Source organism: Liolophura sinensis, chromosome 6 (assembly GCF_032854445.1).
Source record: "Liolophura sinensis isolate JHLJ2023 chromosome 6, CUHK_Ljap_v2, whole genome shotgun sequence".
Classification (NCBI taxonomy): Eukaryota; Metazoa; Mollusca; class Polyplacophora; order Chitonida; family Chitonidae; genus Liolophura; species Liolophura sinensis.
In genome coordinates this window covers 34,517,996-34,538,189 of record NC_088300.1, presented here as the reverse complement: position 1 = coordinate 34,538,189, position 20,194 = coordinate 34,517,996, and the positions used below count along the sequence as shown (strand labels likewise).

Sequence of the window (20,194 nt, the reverse complement as noted above, 5' to 3'; positions counted from 1 at the left end):
CACAACAACCAACCCATCAAAATAATGTCCAGAACATGGAGTACGGTACACAGATCACATCAAGACTCTACGCACAAATTAAACCTTTTCTAATTATATGGCATTATCCTGTAAGACAATGGAATGGGCAAGAACATGCAGAACTTTACAAATCTGAAATTTCAAAGTAAAAGAAAGCTAAAATATGAAGTAAGGTTCATCAGACAGGCGACTGAAAACTATGCGTAAAAATGCTTTCATTTATTTTTTTAGATTTATTTGAAGTGTTGAAATGCATTCAAATATTTGAATTCTACCTTATATCTGACTTTATCTAGGAACTTTGACGTCACATCATCTTTTTCACCTGATGTTCACCAGAAAGAATGAATTCTTGAGAACATTATTTCAGTAATCTTTCACTGATGGGTAAAAAAAGTTATTTCAAGCCTTCAGTACCATGAATAAAGTTAGAAAAACTCCCTGTGACATCAGAGTTCCTTAACTCTGATAGCATGGTCCATAAAGCCCAACTTAGAACCCAAACGTTTGAAAGCCTTTAACTCTCTACACAAAAACCTAAAAAGTAAATGAAAGTATATTTATACATAGTTTTATGTGCTCTATTTAGTAATGCCTGTTTCAATTTTTAGAGGTCTTTTCTTTTAATAACGCAGACTATGACACAGACCAAGCCCTGTACATCTGTCCAGGGCATCCTACCCACATTTTTGGAAATTTCTGACAATTAATTCAAATTAATCATCCAGAGTTTACAATTCACTGCCGATTACATTTCCTCAGCTGTTTAATAAAATAAAATATGGTATTTTCAAACAGCACAGGCGGGTGGGGTGCCCTACATTATCATATGAGGGTTGTTTACTAGAAAGTTTTTACATGTATATGAGAAATACTTAAGAGCTACGTACGTTTCAGTCCATTTCTGTGAACATAATTATATTTATCTTTATTACTGGCAGATTGAAGGTTTTTTTCTACAGTTTAATTATTTGAACCTTTTATTGTTCTGCTTATGTTTAGTTGAAACCAACACATCTGACATCAGGTCATAAGCCAACAGTGACGAAGGTTTAGCCTTTGCGAGTCGAGTTTGAGCGTTGTTGTCGTTCACGTTTGTCAAAACCAAAATTAACCTGCCGTTGAAATGTGACAACAGCTACCAAACACAAGTAAAGCAGTTTAAACGATATATATCTGCTTCGCATACCTAGAAAACCATACGTGAATCCTCTTTTCAAAGACAACCATACTGCCTGGTGAAATTCTGCTCGCTTCGACCTTACACTACAGCATGTTTAAACTTTGACAGTTCCTGGACCGAAGCACATGCTTCCCGAGACAAGCAGCGACAGCGAATGATTGGTCGCGAGTCCTTTGGTAGAGTAAGCACATGGTCGGCGAATCCAAAAACCCGCCGTAGGGAGGGAATGGTTTTTTTTTATTTCATGCATTCCCAAAAGCCCAAGAATTTAGGTCTTTCGCCCTATTATCGCTAACGATGCCGTTGTTGGTAGAATATGACTCGTCGCATTATAACGGAAAATACAACTAATTGATGGATGTTGATGCTGACATACATTGTGATTAAAGTTGAACAATTTTTAAGGAGAATGACCCCATGTACAATTTGCCCATCAAGTTAATCACCATCATCTGGGAGCCTTATTCATTTTATGCTACTGTGTAAGCTAAACATTATGGCTATTTAGTGGATCAACTACATATATAAAGCTATATGTACATGTATATTATATATTCGCAAGAAAATTACCTGAACCTGTCGACTTCTGTCTTGAAAACTTTTCATTCATCACACCGTCTTTATTTCGGTATGTGGGCATAACTTAACTGATGCTTTTGTAATTTCGATTACGTGGCCAAGGAGGGTAGGCCAATACCACAATTATGACTTACATGTGTATAGGCCCGTTACGATATACATTTACATGTGTTTGCATATATTTGTTCTGGGGAAAAAATGCGTATTTCAAAATTCTTCTTTAATGCGTATTTCGGCCTATATATAAAAATATCATTCCGCTCAGCGAATTATCTGCCCATTCGTATGAATCTTGTTGAGAATAAGGAATAATGCATGCGCAAGCAAGGGATAAGGTTGAATTATTTTGAATAATATTCCTCAAATTAGGCTAACTTATCAAAGTTACAAGTAAAGACAATAAAATAAAACACCAGTAGGTCATACATACAAACCAGAGTTGACCTTGCGGGATTTGTACAGGCTACATTCAGTTTCGAACCTGCTGTAATTCCTTTCAAAGACATATTCAGCAAGTTCGAAACTGCAGTTGAAATACAAGAAAAGTTGGCCTTTGTTTTATACCTATACTACACGTGACATATACATACGAATAGGTTTATTTTTCTATGACTATTGGCCTATATCTGCATGTGCTGGAACACTGTCGAGGAAGGGGACATTCAGATTATAACATCCCTGTGAGCGCATGATCACTTTAATGAGCTTGTTTAACATTTTCCTGAACATTATCCTGAGCATGGAGATATCAGTAAATTATTTATTATTTTCATGACTTGAGGCAAGTCAAATTTTGCATGACTGCATCTGACCACTGTTAATCATATAGGCAGGTGAACCATCAGTGAAGTGAATAGGTTTGGTTTCAAAATTTCTACTAGAAAGGAATAGATGAGTGTCTACCAAATTTCATTAAACAATTGGTAAATACCGTATAGATATATATTCCATTATGTTCTGTAATTGAAATTACATGTATGCTACATACACGTAAAATAAAAAATATATATATGATACAGTTTCGCTGATTCTAAGTACATATGCATTCTACTGTATTTTATCATATTGTTCATTTTAAATTGTTTGATATGTTGTAAATTGTGATTAATATGATATAAGGAAGGATTTGTAGTAAAAGTGCGGATGATGTCTGGATGAGTTATCTGCCCTTAAGTGTCAGTTCACTTTTACAACCAACGCCAAGTGCGTTCACATGTGAGAATGGCGTTCACATTTGCGGCGTTTTGCTACATTTTAGCGCTGATTTTAACGGCGGTTCTTATCTTCTTTGCGATATTTCATGTGAGTTTAGGTCCCAGTTTCACCTTATTTACAATCTATGTGAATTGTTTCTGAAGTGAGTCAAAACAAAGGGAAGCTCCTCAATGTAAATAATGTGCAACAACAACACACGCTTTCTACTCACTGAATGAGTCATTTTTATCTGTGTTAGCATGTGAACATTTTAACATGAAATTGTGTTCATTAACAGTTTTTTTTTAGTCGAGGGAATTAATATGAATGTATGTGTACTATAACTATCTTAGAGACAGAGAATAATCTGCTGATGAAGAACAAACACTAGGCCTATACAAGCCAGCACTTTCTGTTTACAGATTATTGCCTTTGATGAGCTGAAGACAGATTATAAGAACCCTATAGACCAGTGTAATAGTCTAAACCCGGTAAGTACAATTATCAAGCGTCAAGGCCACATGTGGAGTGAGTGCTTGAGGTTTAACGTCGTACTTAACAATTTTTCGGTCATATGACGACGAAGGAATCATTAGAATACATGTAACATACCTCCTTGTTGCAGGACGAATTTCCACCACTCTTTTATCTAGTGCTGCTTCACTGAGACGCCTTACTGAAGGCAAGCAAGGCGCACAGCCAGAGCCATTATACTGATACGGGTCAGCCAGTCGTTGCACTATGCCCTTCATGCTGAACGCCAAGGGAGGAAGCTGCAACTTCCTCTTTTAAAGTCTTAGGTGTGACTCGACCAAGGATTGACCCTGGATCTACCGCTGCTGAACTGGACGGGTGGATGATTGAAGCCGGTATTCATGGTGTTATAACTTAGCGAGTGATTGAATTGTACCGAGAGAAACTTGGCAGTTGCTGTGAATTTTCTATTTCATGAAGGAGTTATGAAGGACTTAATATTCTGAAGTCTGTTTTTCTGCAGAAGTATACATATATGCAGCTGGTTGTCCATGATTAGATCAGCAATGATAAAGCTAGCTGTGCTGTATGTTTTGCCACAAACATTACTATAACTTGTAATTTCACAAAACAGCAAAAAATATTTGAAAATTATCGTAATTATTACATGTATTATTATTATTTCCATTTATATATACTGTCATCTGAAAAGTTTTAGGCTCTCACTCTCCAGGTAAACTATAATTTAACGGCTCTGTCAGAAGTCTGCTAGTAGCCCTTGACCAATTATGTTTAAAGATTAACTACTGCAGTAATTAACTTCAGATGACAGTTTAAGTCATGGGCTCTTCAGGTACTTCATAACATGGTAAGGTGCAGTGGTTTGATTTGGGCTCTGCATTGTTTACATCTTCGTAAAGTATGCTGGATTGCAGAGTAAAATACCAGTCATATGAATTAATACTGATGTTGTTCTGACACTCAGATGTGACTCTTGGGCTTCTATTTTTCAGCTCGTTCTGCCGGAGTATGCAATTCACATATTATTCACGTTCCTGTTTGTCTGCTCAGCTCAGTTTGGCACAGTGATATTCAATATACCCCTCATTGCCTATCATATAAGAAGGTAAGATACCATGGAACTTACTGTGCAGTAAATAATTTCAGTAATGCTGTATTTGTGTTATTTTAAGAAATATTAACGCCTAGCAGTTGACTGAATCTTGTAATGTTATGGATTAAGAGGAAATTGATGTTATCAGTGTACTTAATGTTTTATTGGACCACATGTACCACGTTTGCAGTACAGGGTGCCGAGTTAAGCAGACGCACAGATGATCATTAGTGTGTTAGTTGCACACTATAGTCTGTAACGGGTCACCCTGTGAGTTTTAGTCCGATGTCAAATGGTCTAGCTCTGTCGGGGATTAACTCCCAGCTACCAAGCAAACTTCTTGCCTGCAGGTTGAATCATGGCTTGGACAAGGGGTTTTGTAGATTGTCTTGCTCTCAAGGCTTTTTGGGTGACATTAATTCCAGGTGTTAACGTACATCATTCATCGGCCATTTTGTGCAGTGTTACATTTCCTCGTTCTCCAACAACATGAAGTTCATGTTTTGGGAATGTGTGTCAGTAACAAAAACCTGCTTTGGTTTTGCCTGGGGCACTGTTTTCTTCCGCCCTGATAGTTGATTATTATTATGTTATGTGCAAGATTTCCTTAAAAAGCAGTGGCCATTGATGAGTTTCTTTACAGTAGGGACCCGTTTTGGAGGGTAAGTCTGGAGGGTAGTCTGTTTTTAATGATGGCCTGATGTCGTCACTTGAATAGGGCAAATACACAGTCAGTGAGTGACTGACAGGACAACGTGTAATTGCAAATGTAGATATTATTAAAGCTGTTCCAAATAAAGTAAAACTGCCAGTGAAATTTTGGGGATTACACCTTACAATGTACAATGTACAATTGCACAGTACAGTGTACAAGTACACCTTATAATGTACATTGTTCATGTAGTTTGTGTCCGGGTTACAGACATGTATATACTGGTACCTATGACAAACCAGATTTAATCAGCTACATCGTTGTCAAGTTTACTTATCACAGACCAGACTTCAATCAGCTACATCGTTGTCAAGTTTACTTATCACAAACCAGACTTAATCAGCTACATCGTTGTCAAGTTTACTTATCACAAACCAGACTTAAATCAGCTACATCATTGTCAAGTTTACTTATCACAAACCAGACTTAATCAGCTACATCGTTGTCAAGTTTACTTATCACAGACCAGACTTAATCAGCTACATCGTTGTCAAGTTTACTTATCACAGACCAGACTCAATCAGCTACATCGTTGTCAAGTTTACTTATCACAAACCAGACTTAATCAGCTACATCGTTGTCAAGTTTACTTATCACAGACCAGACTTCAATCAGCTACATCGTTGTCAAGTTTACTTATCACAAACCAGACTTAATCAGCTACATCGTTGTCAAGTTTACTTATCACAAACCAGACTTAAATCAGCTACATCATTGTCAAGTTTACTTATCACAGACCAGACTTAATCAGCTACATCGTTGTCAAGTTTACTTATCACAGACCAGACTTAATCAGCTACATCGTTGTCAAGTTTACTTATCACAGACCAGACTCAATCAGCTACATCGTTGTCAAGTTTACTTATCACAAACCAGACTTAAATCAGCTACATCATTGTCAAGTTTACTTATCACAAACCAGACTTAATCAGCTACATCGTTGTCAAGTTTACTTATCACAAACCAGACTTAAATCAGCTACATCATTGTCAAGTTTACTTATCACAAACCAGACTTAATCAGCTACATCGTTTTCAAGTTTACTTATCACAGACCAGACTTAATCAGCTACATCGTTGTCAAGTTTACTTATCACAGACCAGACTCAATCAGCTACATCGTTGTCAAGTTTACTTATCACAAACCAGACTTAATCAGCTACATCGTTGTCAAGTTTACTTATCACAGACCAGACTTAATCAGCTACATCATTGTCAAGTTTACTTTTCACAGACCAGACTTAATCAGCTACATCGTTGTGAAGTTTTCTTATCACAGGCCACACTACTGTAACTAACAAGGCCTCTCTGGCTCAGGGCCTGCATGCACAAAAATATCACAGCTACAGTCGATTGTAGACCCTACAGTTGAGTTTACAACAGATTGTAAAAACAAGCTGGGCCACTTGCACAAAGAAATTGTAAGGCAGTTGTAATTCTTTTTAAGTTACAATCACAATAACATTCCAAATTTGACTCGTACAATAAAGTGGCATGTGTAAAAGGACAGTATACTGGTCAATAACTTTTCTTGCTTTCATTTTCAAAAAGTTTTACATCATAATCATTCAGAATCTAACAATAACAATGAATACATGTATGTGAAAATATGCTTGTAACATCTTTTTGAGACAATTACATTGCACATCTTTGCAGACCAAGTCAATAATTTAGTAACAGTATATATAATGCAAGTATTTGTACATAACATTAATTTTGGGGTGATCTTAACTATACTGTAAATATTTACAACAGGCCCGAACCCGATTGTAATTTCTGATTGTAACTTACAATTATCTGTAGTTTACAATCCATTTGTGTAAGAGTGTGTTGATCGTAAGGCTACGATTGAGATCCGAGTGATTAAGAATAAACTTAGGCTTACGATCCCTTTGTACAAGCAACCCCGGACAGATCCTTAACATGCTGGCTCACTGTGAACTTGTTCTTCTAGCCATTGCGGACATGTGTTTGAATCCAGCTTTCACTGTTTTTGTCATATACCTGATAAAGGTCGGTGGTTTGCTCAGGTTTTCTCCTCCCATAAATCTGACCAACCTCATATAAGTGAAAAGTTCTTGAGCACTGCCTATAATAAAAATAATAGTAATAATAGTACTTTATTTTCTGAAAGAGATCAGTTAGTTACAAAACCATAAGGTGAAGGTGAACACCACCAAAGATAGATCTCCCAAACGAAATAACCATTTGTCAAGCCAAAGAAGAATTGAAAAATAAGCATCTCCTATTAAACAGAATGACGGTCTATCAATAAATTGTAACTGAACAAGACAATTTGTGTACATGATTTGTTTGTGTATTTTGTACAGATACATTAACCGGCCAGTCATGAGTGGCCCCGGCCTTTATGACCCCACATCTATCATGAATGCTGATGAGTTAAGCCGTGCCATGAGGGAAGGATGGGTAAAACTGGCCTTCTACCTAATTTCTTTCTTCTATTACCTGTATAGGTGAGTTGAAATTTGTTATGCCTATGAACATGATCGACATATGAAAAGCTGAGACACCGTTTTCTGCCCAAGTTCAAATCTTTTTGATACCTACAATTCTGATCATCATAAGGCTGTTAGGGAATCACATGTATGTATTTTTAAGTGGTGCAAACTCGTTAGTCAAATGAGGAAGTCATGGCTGTATCCATGCTATCTGCATTTCTCTCATTAATAAAAAGAGGCCTTTCAGTAACACTTTAGTACACGGCTTGACCATATCAGTGAAATATTAGGGAGGCTGTGCCGGAGATTTTGATCAAAAAAAAAAAATTAACCAGCACAAATCTAAGAATTTTCTATACTTGCAAAGACTAGCTTAAATTAGTGCCGTTCAGCAAGTGTCAGATTCATACCCCTACTATACATAGTGTTAAAAGGGTTTCTAAAATTTGATTAAGTTATCATCATTATACATACTGTATAAATTTTAGGAACTTAACTATTGATTTTGAATGGCAACACAGGCAAGGCTGATATTGGCTACTTAACTGGGCTACCCTGAATTAATTGCAAAAATTTGGTTGGATTTGTGCTGATCGATTTTTTTGCCAAAAATCTCAGGTTACGTCTTTAGAAAGTACACTGATACCATAAACATGGCCTAAATGAGCTGATATACATGTACTATATCATTTTATCTTCTGATCTCTGAAAGGTGTTTATGAAGTTTGGAAGGTAGCACGATACATGTATGATACTAAAAAAAAACAAACTCAATATTTTATGACCTGCTTTTGCACATTTTAAAACAAATTTTAAGACATATACATTATATTAATGTAATTAAAAGGTTTTTGGTATTGTACCTTGATCTCTGAATCTCATTGTTTTTTTTTTTTTTGTTTTTCTTCCCACAGTATGATTTATGTGTTTGGTATCATCATGAAAGATGAATTTCCCGAAGCTTGAACAGACCTTGTAGCTGTATCTGTTTGGTGATGAAAACTTTGAAGAGAATACTACTCCATCACCTTTCACGTATGATTTTGTTTGGACGTCTACCACAAGATTTGTCAAGGCAAATGTTGGGAACACCCTTCACAATTGCACAGAGATGACGCAAGCATGGGAATTTGCTTATCGTCGCATATCTGATCAGTTCTGGCAAATCCTTCCATCATTTGAATGCTTAACAAAGCTGATAGGAATGTCATCATTAATTGATTACGTCGATGTATTATTTCTGGGGTTTTGAGTAAATTAATCAGTAGTGAATTCTGTACAGTTTGTGCTGTAGATAAGAGAACTCTAATAAGCCAAATGTGTTTCGTGTGTATGTTTATTTATTTGACGATCTTTTATAGCACTTTTTGGACATTACCATTACAACTTGTCGGTAGTATCATATTCAGAATATACTAGTTTATAGTTAACAGTAGCAAAGAGAACAAGATTTGTATTCCTTTTACTGCAGTGAGAATATTTTCACACCAATATCTACCTTTGAAAATTGAGTTTCCTGCTAAAAGTATTCAACCTCACTCAGTTAAACCAACACAGTTACAGGTGTTTTATCACTTGAAATGATATATAAAAAAAATACATGTATAAAGCCCTTTTTGGTCAACAGATCATATTTTTGTCATATGTACCCACCAATTTAAATGTGTTTTACTCGATGATAACATATGTGATCTGTTAGACGGCTTAAATGTTGATATTTATTTAAAAAAAGTATTCATGCATGTATGGTAAGCCATCTTATTATCATATTTAACTGTTTATGTGACTGATGTAAAATGTAGGGCTAACATATTAGGCTCCTCTAAGTGGAGAGATCTACAAATATGCGAAAGTCACTATAAAATGTAGGTCTAGTGCAGAAGCTCTTGACCAGTCTGGCATAAGTGTTATAGTAAGAATTTATCACCTGCATCATATTAGAACTTCATTGTGTATGGTGTCACACACACATACACACACACAAAAAAAAACAGTCTAATGAACACGATGTATAACTCTAGACTACAGTATGGTAATGTTGCCACACTCATAGGGGATTCTCCGTAAACACAGTTCGCTAGTGTGTTTATGATTTGTACCCAGAAAAACTTACTTTCGTCGTCATTGTGTGGAATTCTTCAGATGGGATTTCCTGTGGAATTTTGGCCTTCATGTTTTATACTGTTGTATATAAATATATATATATATATGTGTGTGTGCATGCAGTTATCCAGGCTTTAGTGTACCAGTGCAAAGTTAACGTTCTCACAGTATTTGTGTTCATGAATGCTGTCCGTCAATTTGGAAATAAAACTAATTTTGTGTGTGAAATGTCGAATCTGTTTCATAATCTTTGTGCCAACTGTGGGAGAATTTAAGATCATGGACCCAAACTGTTTAATGGTGTTTGGGACTACATTAATGTGTAGGCAGTTGTAAATGTGTGGGAGATAGTTATTACTGCTGCTACTGTAATAATTTAAACCATAGTTCTTATGTCTTCTCCATCATGGAATATGTGATCCAGGAGTAGCCACTGTTGTGATGCGACATCGCTGCTTTAAGGCAGGCATGGCAGGGTGGGGCATACAACTGGTCCAGATATGACTGTCCAATGTCAAATGACAAATATCAGCCCCTCGATACTATAAAATCGCAACCTTTGATAATGAGATATTTAAATCTCAGCTGTATCAAATACATGTATGTAGCAGAACCTTCTATTCACAGAAAAGGTTTTGAAGCCCTTACTTTGAAGCTGCCGATTCCCAGGTAGTTTATATATATCTAGTATAAATATGCATACATTTACATAGATGTGCATTTGTAATTAACCCTTCATTGGCCTTTTTGTTCATTTAATTCACTGACACTTTACAGTGTTAGGTGTACGTTGGGAGGTCTCCCACCCTAATGTTGTGTGCCATTATATACATGTGAGTGAAATGTTCTGGAGTAGGGTGTAAACACCACTCAAGTAAATATACATGTGTATGTTGCTAATGTAAATTACAAAAACTTACAGGATTGTTAGTGTGTTTTTTGGTAGCTAATGCTCAAGAAGACTTTGGTGAAATATTGGTGTTTTATGCCGTACTCAAGAATATTTCATTTATAGGACAGCAGCCAGCATTATGGTGAAAGGAAACCGGGCAGAGCCCAGTGGGAATCCACAACCATCCGCAGGTTGCAGGCAGACCTTCCCACGTACAGCTGTGACTTGAGCTTACAGTGACCGCTTTGGTGGAAGACGTAATGACCCCCTTGGCCAAGGGCCCAAACTTGTAATTAATATGCCAATTAATTTGGTGGTTTATGTACACAAGCCCAAACACTCGGTGACCGTCGTGTGCAACTACATGAAATAAATTTCCACGTGGACTGGACAGCTAATTAACAACAGTCAAATAAATATTGACTAGAGTGGGTATAAATTTATTTAATTTACCGTATTTGCCCAGAACTGGCTAGGCCCTAATGTGAGGATGACAGACAATTAATGTGATTTCAAATTCCGATGAATGCATTTCTGCAGAAGGTTAAAATGGTTAAATATTCTCTACATACATTTTGTTCCCTTATCTTTTAGGAATTAACTCTCACATATTTTCATTTGTTTTTACTTTTTCATTAATATAGTTGGTTTAACAGCAGTGGATTTTTTAGTTTTTTTCTTCTTTCCACCTAAAATCACATATTTACAGCTCTCCAGTGTTCCATTCATTTCTTCATTTATACTCCCGCAATTCCACTGATAATGGAACACAATATGATTGGTGTCATCATATGGGGCTTACCTGTTTATCATTATATTTAATCGTCTTACAGTTCTCAACAAGCTGGGATATTTTAGGTTTAACTTAGATACAAAGCATAAGTACAGAAAAAGAAGTATAATTAGAAACTTGTCTTCCTCGTTGTAACACACAAAGATAGTGGTAAAAACGGTTGATGTTAGATAACACTTGTACCAATTTGGCATAGGCTACAGGTCCGATCTCCCCCACAGTGTTCTACATGACTAAGATATCGTTATACATGTCGATAAGATGTTTTTTACGAGCTGCCCCGTGACTTACAGTTGTAACACTACCACTGAACACATACAGTCTTAAGTACATAAATCGTTCTTCAGTTAAATGAATTATTCCTGAGTACGCCTATTGTCAGAGTTGGCCACAGATCTTCCATGCATTGAGTTACGTGACTGAGAGGTCGTGGTGTAGAGGACAACAAACAAATCAGGTCATCAATACAGGTCATCCATCTCACCTGTCTTATGTGGTCGATAAAGTTCATTGCCAAATTGTTTTCGTCACGTGGCCAAGTTGATGCAGTTTTCAACAAATTCTGATTTTTTGGTGTCAAGTCTTCTTTAATAACGATGTTGGATCCCTGTAGCATAAAGCCCTTCTAACCTTCATGACTTCGGTCTTATATCGCCTAAATATATGATCTTGACTATGTGATATGTTAATAAAATCGGCAGCTTGGTTTTACCGGTCTTTATGGCAACCAAGATATTTTATCCGAATCTCCGGCATAATCTTCCTCAACGCTACAAAGCAAGGCCGGTATTTATCAAGCAACATAAACCTGGAGTCCAAAGACAAATTCTGAACAGGAAAGAACACAAATTGTGTCGTGGTTGGTACATTGTTCGTCAGTAAAGAATCAGTGTACAAATTTTAAACTTCATAAAACAGACATTTTAATTTTAAGCTGTGATAGAATTTTTGACTTCAGCCTTAAGACGGTTTGGTAAATTTTGCTCCGGAGCTACGGTCCCGGAAGCTCTGAAATGAGTTTTTAGCCACTTTTGGAAAAAGAGTGAGTGGTTCAGTGAATTCTAACGAGTCCTATTTTACAGAAAGAAATTGAATGGAATTTAAAATATTGTTTCTAGGTTCTCGATTTCTTTGCCACCTCGATAAGATCAAAGGCATCGTGTACATTCCTTGTGAATAGATCAGTTCAGAAAGTGGATTAATCGCTTTGAGTGAATGAAGAAAGGTATTCAATGTAGGCCCTACTGAATCCAGTCTGACTAAAAACACATATATCTAAACCACAATTATAGGCAAGGGCTTTGCCCTTACAATAATGTCCGTCCCCCATATCTTTACATTATGGGTGAGGCACGCTGGTTTCTTGAAGTCAAGGTTAAGAGATGTCAAAATCATCGGCTTTCTTCTAGTGAAAAGCATAAAGAGGACTGTAACGCTCTAGCGTATGTATTCTCTGAAGAACTGGTATATGATTACCATCAACGTCAAAGGCAAAATAGCTGATCGCTTCTCTTGGTATGATTCCGTCCTATTTTCGTACTTTATATACTTCCTTAGTTCTGTGGTAGTTCATGTTAAACGTCGTACTGGTAACGGGTTTGCGGTTATTGGCCTGGAATGTCCATCTTGGTTGACGCCTGATATACGTAAGTATCACTGGTACTCTGCGTTATGATTGTGTATAATTCCGCTGGGGGTAGGGCTGACTATTCATCGTGAATTGTTAAGCTGAAACTATGATATAAACTCTGGTAAGGAGTACTTTCACTAAATTCACTGCGTAAAGAACGACCAATACAGCTGTGGACATTTTCATTCTCTATATTTCTGAGCTTTCAAGGTTTACGTCAGTAGTACTTTGAAAGCTCAGAAATAAAGAGATGCATTTTGTATTATATATTACCATAATCGTACACGATTTGAATACTGATGTTACTTATTTGCCTAGAATATTCCTTGCATCTTTCCAACACGATTGAAAACGGTTGACTGCTTCTCTTTGCATGATCACGTTCTAATTTTGTACTTTATATACTTTCTTAACTCGTTGGAGGTTTGTATTAAACGTCGTATTGGGAATTGGCTGTGTGGTTACTGGCCTGGAATGTCCATTTCGGTTGACCGCTTGTATACGAATGTCTGTTTCGATGCATAGATGCTTGAGATATACACATATTCTCCACACATATAGGCTTTAAGGGTTACTACTCGCGGATGTCACGTTGTTCGTTGCAAGGCTAGAAGGTCTATGTAAAATTTGATGGAAACCATGCAACTCTGGGTATTCCAATGGCCACTAACCGTGTCCCTCTTTGAGCAGAGCCGTACCTGACCTCGGACATATGTAAGGCTATGAGACCTAAGGGAAACGCAGTGCTGCTCAAGTGGCACAGCTTAACTTAGGCTTATATCGTCTCCATGACAAGAGACAATTGGTATTCACATTGTTCCTAAATTTTACAATGAGTATAATTCACCTGAGAATACAAATAAATATGGACGGAGTGTCCACCATTTTAGCATTATCCTCCAGAAATGTGACTATTTTATCCTGGGGCTAGGAACTGTCTATTCATTGTATTAAATACACTAGCCACCTATGAACAGTTAAAATCAAAGAGCAGCTGGGATACATACTTTGATTAGCGACATCTTATCTAGATAAGTACCAGCATGTTACACGATCCGGATACGATTACATTTGTGCCCCATGAATATATCTTGCGTCTATATGGCATCACTGAAAGATGCTGACTGATTCTCTTTACAAATATCCATCCAATTACTTTTTTTTTCTAATTTAAAAATGTCTTCGATGGTTTGGCAGTCTCTTACAAATTGTTGTTTTCAAAATTAGTTATCCGATTATTGACCTGGAACTTCCATTATGGTTGATGAATGATATATGAATGAACCTTGTATATCGCCTAGATTAACAAGAGTTAAGGTGAATGCCCCACCCTGAGGGGAATCTTCATGAATGGTGTTGATGACAGGTATGTGGTTACCATCACAACCTCGCAAGTGGACACGTGTCCACCAAAAACGACAACTTCATGCAGAAAACACTATGGCTATCTGGTTACCATGACAGCCACCAAAATGGGCAAATGTGAGTCGCAACACATCGTCATCTGTGTATCTAAGTATCCATCAAAAATTAAAACTATGTGAAAACAAGAGTTATAACCCGGGCATGAAGTCATATATATTTATATAGTATATATATATATGGGAAATGGCAATCTGGTAACCATGACAACCGCTCAAACGGACAAATGTGAATCGCGACACATTATCATCTGTTTATGTATGTATGTATCCACCAAGAATGAAAACTCTACATGGAAAACAGTTGGAGTTATAGCCCAGACACAAAATCATATATATATGTGTATGATATATGTAGGGAAACTGGCCATCTGGTAACCATGACAACCCCAGGAATGAACAAATGTGAGTCCCAAAACATTGTCATCTGCGTATGCACCACAAAGTAAAACTCTCCGTGGAAAACTGTTGAGTTATTGCCCGGACACGGAATCGTATCTATTTATATAGTATACATAAGGAAAATGGCTATGTGGCTTACCATGTCAGCTGCGAAAATGAACCAATGTGCGTCGCGACACATTGTCATCTGTGTATCTGTGTTTCCATCAAAAATTAAAACTCTCTGCGGGAAACAATTCCAGATATGGCCCAGACACGAATACAGACACACAGATGGACAAAATCGCTATAACATAATACGCTCCGCCTAATCGTTGGGCGTATAAAAATGGTCAGCGATACTGCTGGTCAAAGAGCACATGAATGAAACATAAATAAATTTATGCATGGAATCTTCCATGCCACTTTATTAGCCCACAAACTTGCATCATGATTTAAGAATAAAGCCATGTTCGGCAAATGGAAAAAGCCATACCTTGTCTGTAAACTATTCACCCCACTTTTCCATAACAAAAAAGAACATGTCCATAAGCTCCTGCAACAACAACAACAAGACAACTCTCTGAGGGGTTTCAGATTGTATTACATGGACAATTCAGATTGTCGGAGCGGAATTTGAATCTATGAAAAAATAATGACAACTATGAAAAAAAATTATAATAATGATATCTAAACAACATGAGAGTGATCTTAAATAAAATAAAAAAACCCCAAAACTATATATATATATATATATATATATATATGTGTGTGTGTGTGTGTGTGTGTGTGTATGTGTCTAGATACAGTTCCAACAGGATTCTGCCTTTTTAGGAAATGTGAGCAATCCAATTGTATGCAAATCCACAACAAAAGAAAAAATTTACCCAGTCTAATTTAAAATAAATGTCTAATTCCCTTCTCTTGTTTTGCAACAGTCAGCAATATTTATGTACAATAAGTACATGTACGGTAGAGACAAGACTTCAGAGTAGATTAAAAAAATTGCAATTTTCTTTTACAAAGTTAATGTTCAGCTTTCAGTGAAATAACAAAATACCCCGAAAACATGTGCTTTGTTTTAAAACCAAAAATGATAAAAAGCTGATGAGGATTTTGTCATGGGGACAAAGGAGTAAAATCTTCGCACAAAAATTCACAATCTCTGCCAAAACAAATTTTTGCAATGTATGTACATATTTCTACATGCATTAAAGTAAAAATGCACTTGTAATGGGAGAGCAACAATCCTCAATATAAAACTGAGAACAAGAACACAGCAGTGGTACATTGCCAGATTGTTCTATGAACATGAAGGCTTTCAGTTTCCAGATGCCTTTCAACAGTGTGCGCTTAGTGTTTCTGATGTAAATGCCGGAAATTCCTAAGCTAAGTGGTGACATGGCCAAAAAACTGAAAAAAGGAAGCTAAAATGTCTAGTAACTTATTCACTGGTTTACAACTGACAAATAAGTGTTAAAAGATGTTCCAAGAGACTTGTCAGAAAAGCATGTAGCTTTAGAAAAAAAAAAGCAACAATATAGGGCCATTTGGACCAATTGCTCATGTACGTGTAGGCTTACATGAAGTTCTATACCTGAAATCAAACTCCCTATAGCTGCATAGACTCTGAATTCAAAATACAAAGTAGGTTTGTATTTAGTGGTAGGCTGACCAGTAATGTATTATTATGACTATTAAAGAACTTAAAACAGATAATCAAAATACACATCAAGATACGCCGAGAACAAAATGACGTCACCATTTATATTGCACTTTCTCGTTGATAGCGACCGCGATGTACATGTGATTCGGAACATAATTTATACAGATGAGATTTGTAATATAACTCTGAAATCAACTAATATACAAGTAGTTAACAGCCTGTATATGTCATCATATATATAGCTGTCAAGTTAACCAGAAACACACAATTTACAAAAGCATCCCTGGTGTCCAAAATTTTACACCAATATTTACATTTTCTGCACTGAGGATAAAAATGTGATGTACAGAAGATATACCCATGCAGAAAATTAAAAACACTCTACACATTAATTTTGTACAATCCCCAAAAAAAAAAAAAAAACACAAAAAACAAAACATTCAGACCTTTGGACACTAGATGTATCTCTAATAAACTCTTCTTTCTTAAGCAACACCAAGTGACTGAATATTCCCAATAGCAATACTGTTTCTGTTATGTGCTAATTCCTTCCCTTCCCCACACTATTCAGCTTCTCTGATGGCCTGTATAACAACTACCACAATTCGGTTTCACAAGTTCACTCCAACCACAAGTCAATCGTGTTTAATTAATTCAGTTACAAACATTGCCCATACATGGCAGCCATGACCTTTCTATGATAGTATATGTAGTATGACCTTGGTCCCACTGAATACTCCATATCCCTGTAATTAAAGTCAGTTAATTAGATTATGAAGGAAACTGGTCTGACATGAAATCATTTTGACTCATACTTGACTGTATATGCAATATGTGCCCGACTGTGCGTTTACGATGTAATCACACCTAGTAGATGAAATCTTGACCTGACATCAATTGTGATACATGTACATCTTCTTGACTGCCTCCTTCCAGACAGAAACAGAGTTTATATGCATATGTCTTCTTCAGCAGACCTCTTTAAGCGAAGAATCATAAGAAAAAATTCCTTGAATCAAAATATTCCTCAAAAAACTGAAAAAATCAGTGTTACTTCAATACATGACAGATCATGGAGCACGTCATCAGAGGTAGCTTCGATTATTAGCCTTTAGCGTCTAAGGGAATTAAACTAGGTTTTGAAAGTTTTTCACCCAGGTGTTGAGGGAATTAAAGCAGGTGTTCAAAATTTTCACTAAGGTGTTCAGTGAATTAAAACAGGTGTTGAGGTTTATTGTTCAGGTGTTAGGGAAACACAAGCAGGTGTTACACATTTTCACCTGCTACACGTGACAGCCAAAATGCATCTCACTGAAACTCCTGCTCATTGATATCTTGTATGGACACTATACACACACTCATCTGCAAGTACATACACTCTGTGGAGATTTAATTCTACTGACACACACACACTAAAATATCATAACTGGAGACCTTTATAGAAAGCATTGGTAGTCACTTGGTTTGGGTGTTAGGCATAGGTAAAGCTGCACTCTGTGAATCACCACAAGGTTGGCTTGGACTGAAAGGTCAGCCCAAAACCACGAGATGCTGACAGTTCAGGCCATCTTTAAATGTCTCCACTTACCGACCACAAGGTTGGCTTGGACTGAAAGGTCGGCCCAAAACCACGAGACACTGACAGTTCAGGCCTTCTTTAAATGTCTCCACTTACCCACCACAAGGTTGGCTTTGACTGAAAGGTCGGCCCAAAACCATGAGATGCCGACAGTTCAGGCCATCTTTAAATGTCTCCACTTACCAGTCTTTTTTTCACCACGAAACAGAACAAATAACATGTCAACTGTGACATAGCATGTTTATGCAACTCAAAGCTCTGAACACCCATGGCAATGAACAGTAGCTGTATTCAAATTCATCTCCTGATCCTGAAACACTCCAGTTCAGTATAATTTGAACATCCCATTCCCTGACCAGGCCTTGGCCACTGTATTTAGTTCACTGAACATCATTACAACTCTGGAAGTTCAAGACGCTTGGAGCAAAAATGTATGTCATAACATGGTCCTGGACACTCTCTCAGTTCTTTAAACACATTATAAGCTCGCTGATCAGTTTGGAATTTCACAGCAACTAAAACATGTTTTCTGTCACCCATCTCAGTTCTGTGAACATCTCATAAAGTTCTGTGAACAAGCTGCAACTCACGCATTGGTTATAGAGGCTGACAATACAATGGGAGTAACATTCTGTCAAGCATTCTAAACTGAACTTGGCAATGGTCCAATACAACCAGACCTGGGATAAACATGTACATGCATATGCAAGTGGTTTCATGAACACTTGCAAAATCCCTGGAACAACTGCAATGTTCCTTGAATACTAAGCATATAATGTGAACTAAACATATAATGTGAAGCCTTTTCTGGCTTGAACAATCACACTGATCATTCTGTGTTGCATTCACTACAGCTACAATTTACTGTGTGAGCTTGAACTATCATGACAGATCATTCAATACCGTATTTACCACAGCTACTGTATGAGCTTGGGCAGCCTTGGGTGACCAATCCGTGCTGTGTTTACCACAGCTACTGTGTTAGCAGAGTGACCATCACAGCTACTGTGTGAGCTAGGGCAGTCTTGAGTGACCCTTCGGTGCAACAGTTCTGAGTGATTATTCCATGCCGCGTTCACCACAGCCACTGCGTGAGCTTGAACAGTTCTGAGTGATTATTCCATGCAGCGTTCACCACAGCCACTGCGTGAGCTTGAACAGTTCTGAGTGATTATTCCATGCCACGTTCACCACAGCCACTGCGTGAGCTTGAACAGTTCTGAGTGATTATTCCATGCCGCGTTCACCACAGCCACTGCGTGAGCTTTAACAGTTCTGAGTGATTATTCCATGCCGCGTTCACCACAGCTACTGTGTGAGCTTGAACAGTTCTGAGTGATTATTCCATGCCGCGTTCACCACAGCCACTGTGTGAGCTTGTAGAATCATGACAGATCAATCAATGTACAGGTCCAGTTGCACCGCTCGCTGACTGTCTATTCTGTTGAGCTAGTAGACCTAACATACTGGAAATGTAGGATTAAGCTAAGCAGCTATTGGTGATCATTGTATACAGCTCTGTATCTTGTCTATCCATTCCACAGCAGTTTTGGCCTCGGTAGCAAGGAAGTGGTACACTCTCTTCATCGTTCTCATCTGAAGTAGAGAAAAGTGGAGATATTTTATAGCAGTATTTGAGGTTTAAAACAGTGTATCAATTTTCAATCAGGAGTGGCAAAGCTCTTGACATGCAAAACCCAGATCTCATGGTAAGAGAAAGAAATAACAATTTCTGTATTTCACCTAAAGTTTGGCTTGTATAAATGCACATTCAGAAGCACATAAATGTCAACACGTGTGTGAAGAAATCAACCAAACTTCATAACTCTCAAGTAGTCCCATAAGGGGGACAAATTAATCAGAATATGTGACTTGAAAAATTCTAAACGTTAAGTCCAGAACTCAATTTTTTCCAGAATTCTTAAGGCCTTAAAGGTATGTCTTAAAAACAATGGAATCTAAATTTTGGCAAAGTTAATTACACGAAAGGCTAC

The 20,194-nt window shown here is 37.2% G+C and overlaps 2 protein-coding genes across 2 annotated transcripts in view; one reads left to right on the top strand and one right to left on the bottom strand.

The window, feature by feature from the left end:
• Positions 1-2,979: 2,979 nt before the first annotated feature.
• LOC135468318 (protein cornichon homolog 1-like) lies at positions 2,980-7,754 on the top strand. Its single transcript, XM_064746503.1, has 4 exons — positions 2,980-3,085; positions 3,400-3,468; positions 4,465-4,577; positions 7,607-7,754. Exons 1-4 carry the CDS (start codon positions 3,005-3,007, stop codon positions 7,752-7,754), a joined length of 411 nt encoding a protein of 136 aa, XP_064602573.1. The 5' UTR covers positions 2,980-3,004.
• Positions 7,755-15,739: 7,985 nt separating this feature from the next.
• The window catches only part of LOC135467907 (myotubularin-related protein 13-like), a 102,845-nt gene continuing 98,390 nt past the window's right edge, over positions 15,740-20,194 (bottom strand). Inside the window, 1 exon segment of the mRNA XM_064745830.1 lies at positions 15,740-19,796. Within this exon segment, the coding sequence (XP_064601900.1) occupies positions 19,704-19,796 (93 nt within the window). The 3' untranslated portion in view covers positions 15,740-19,703.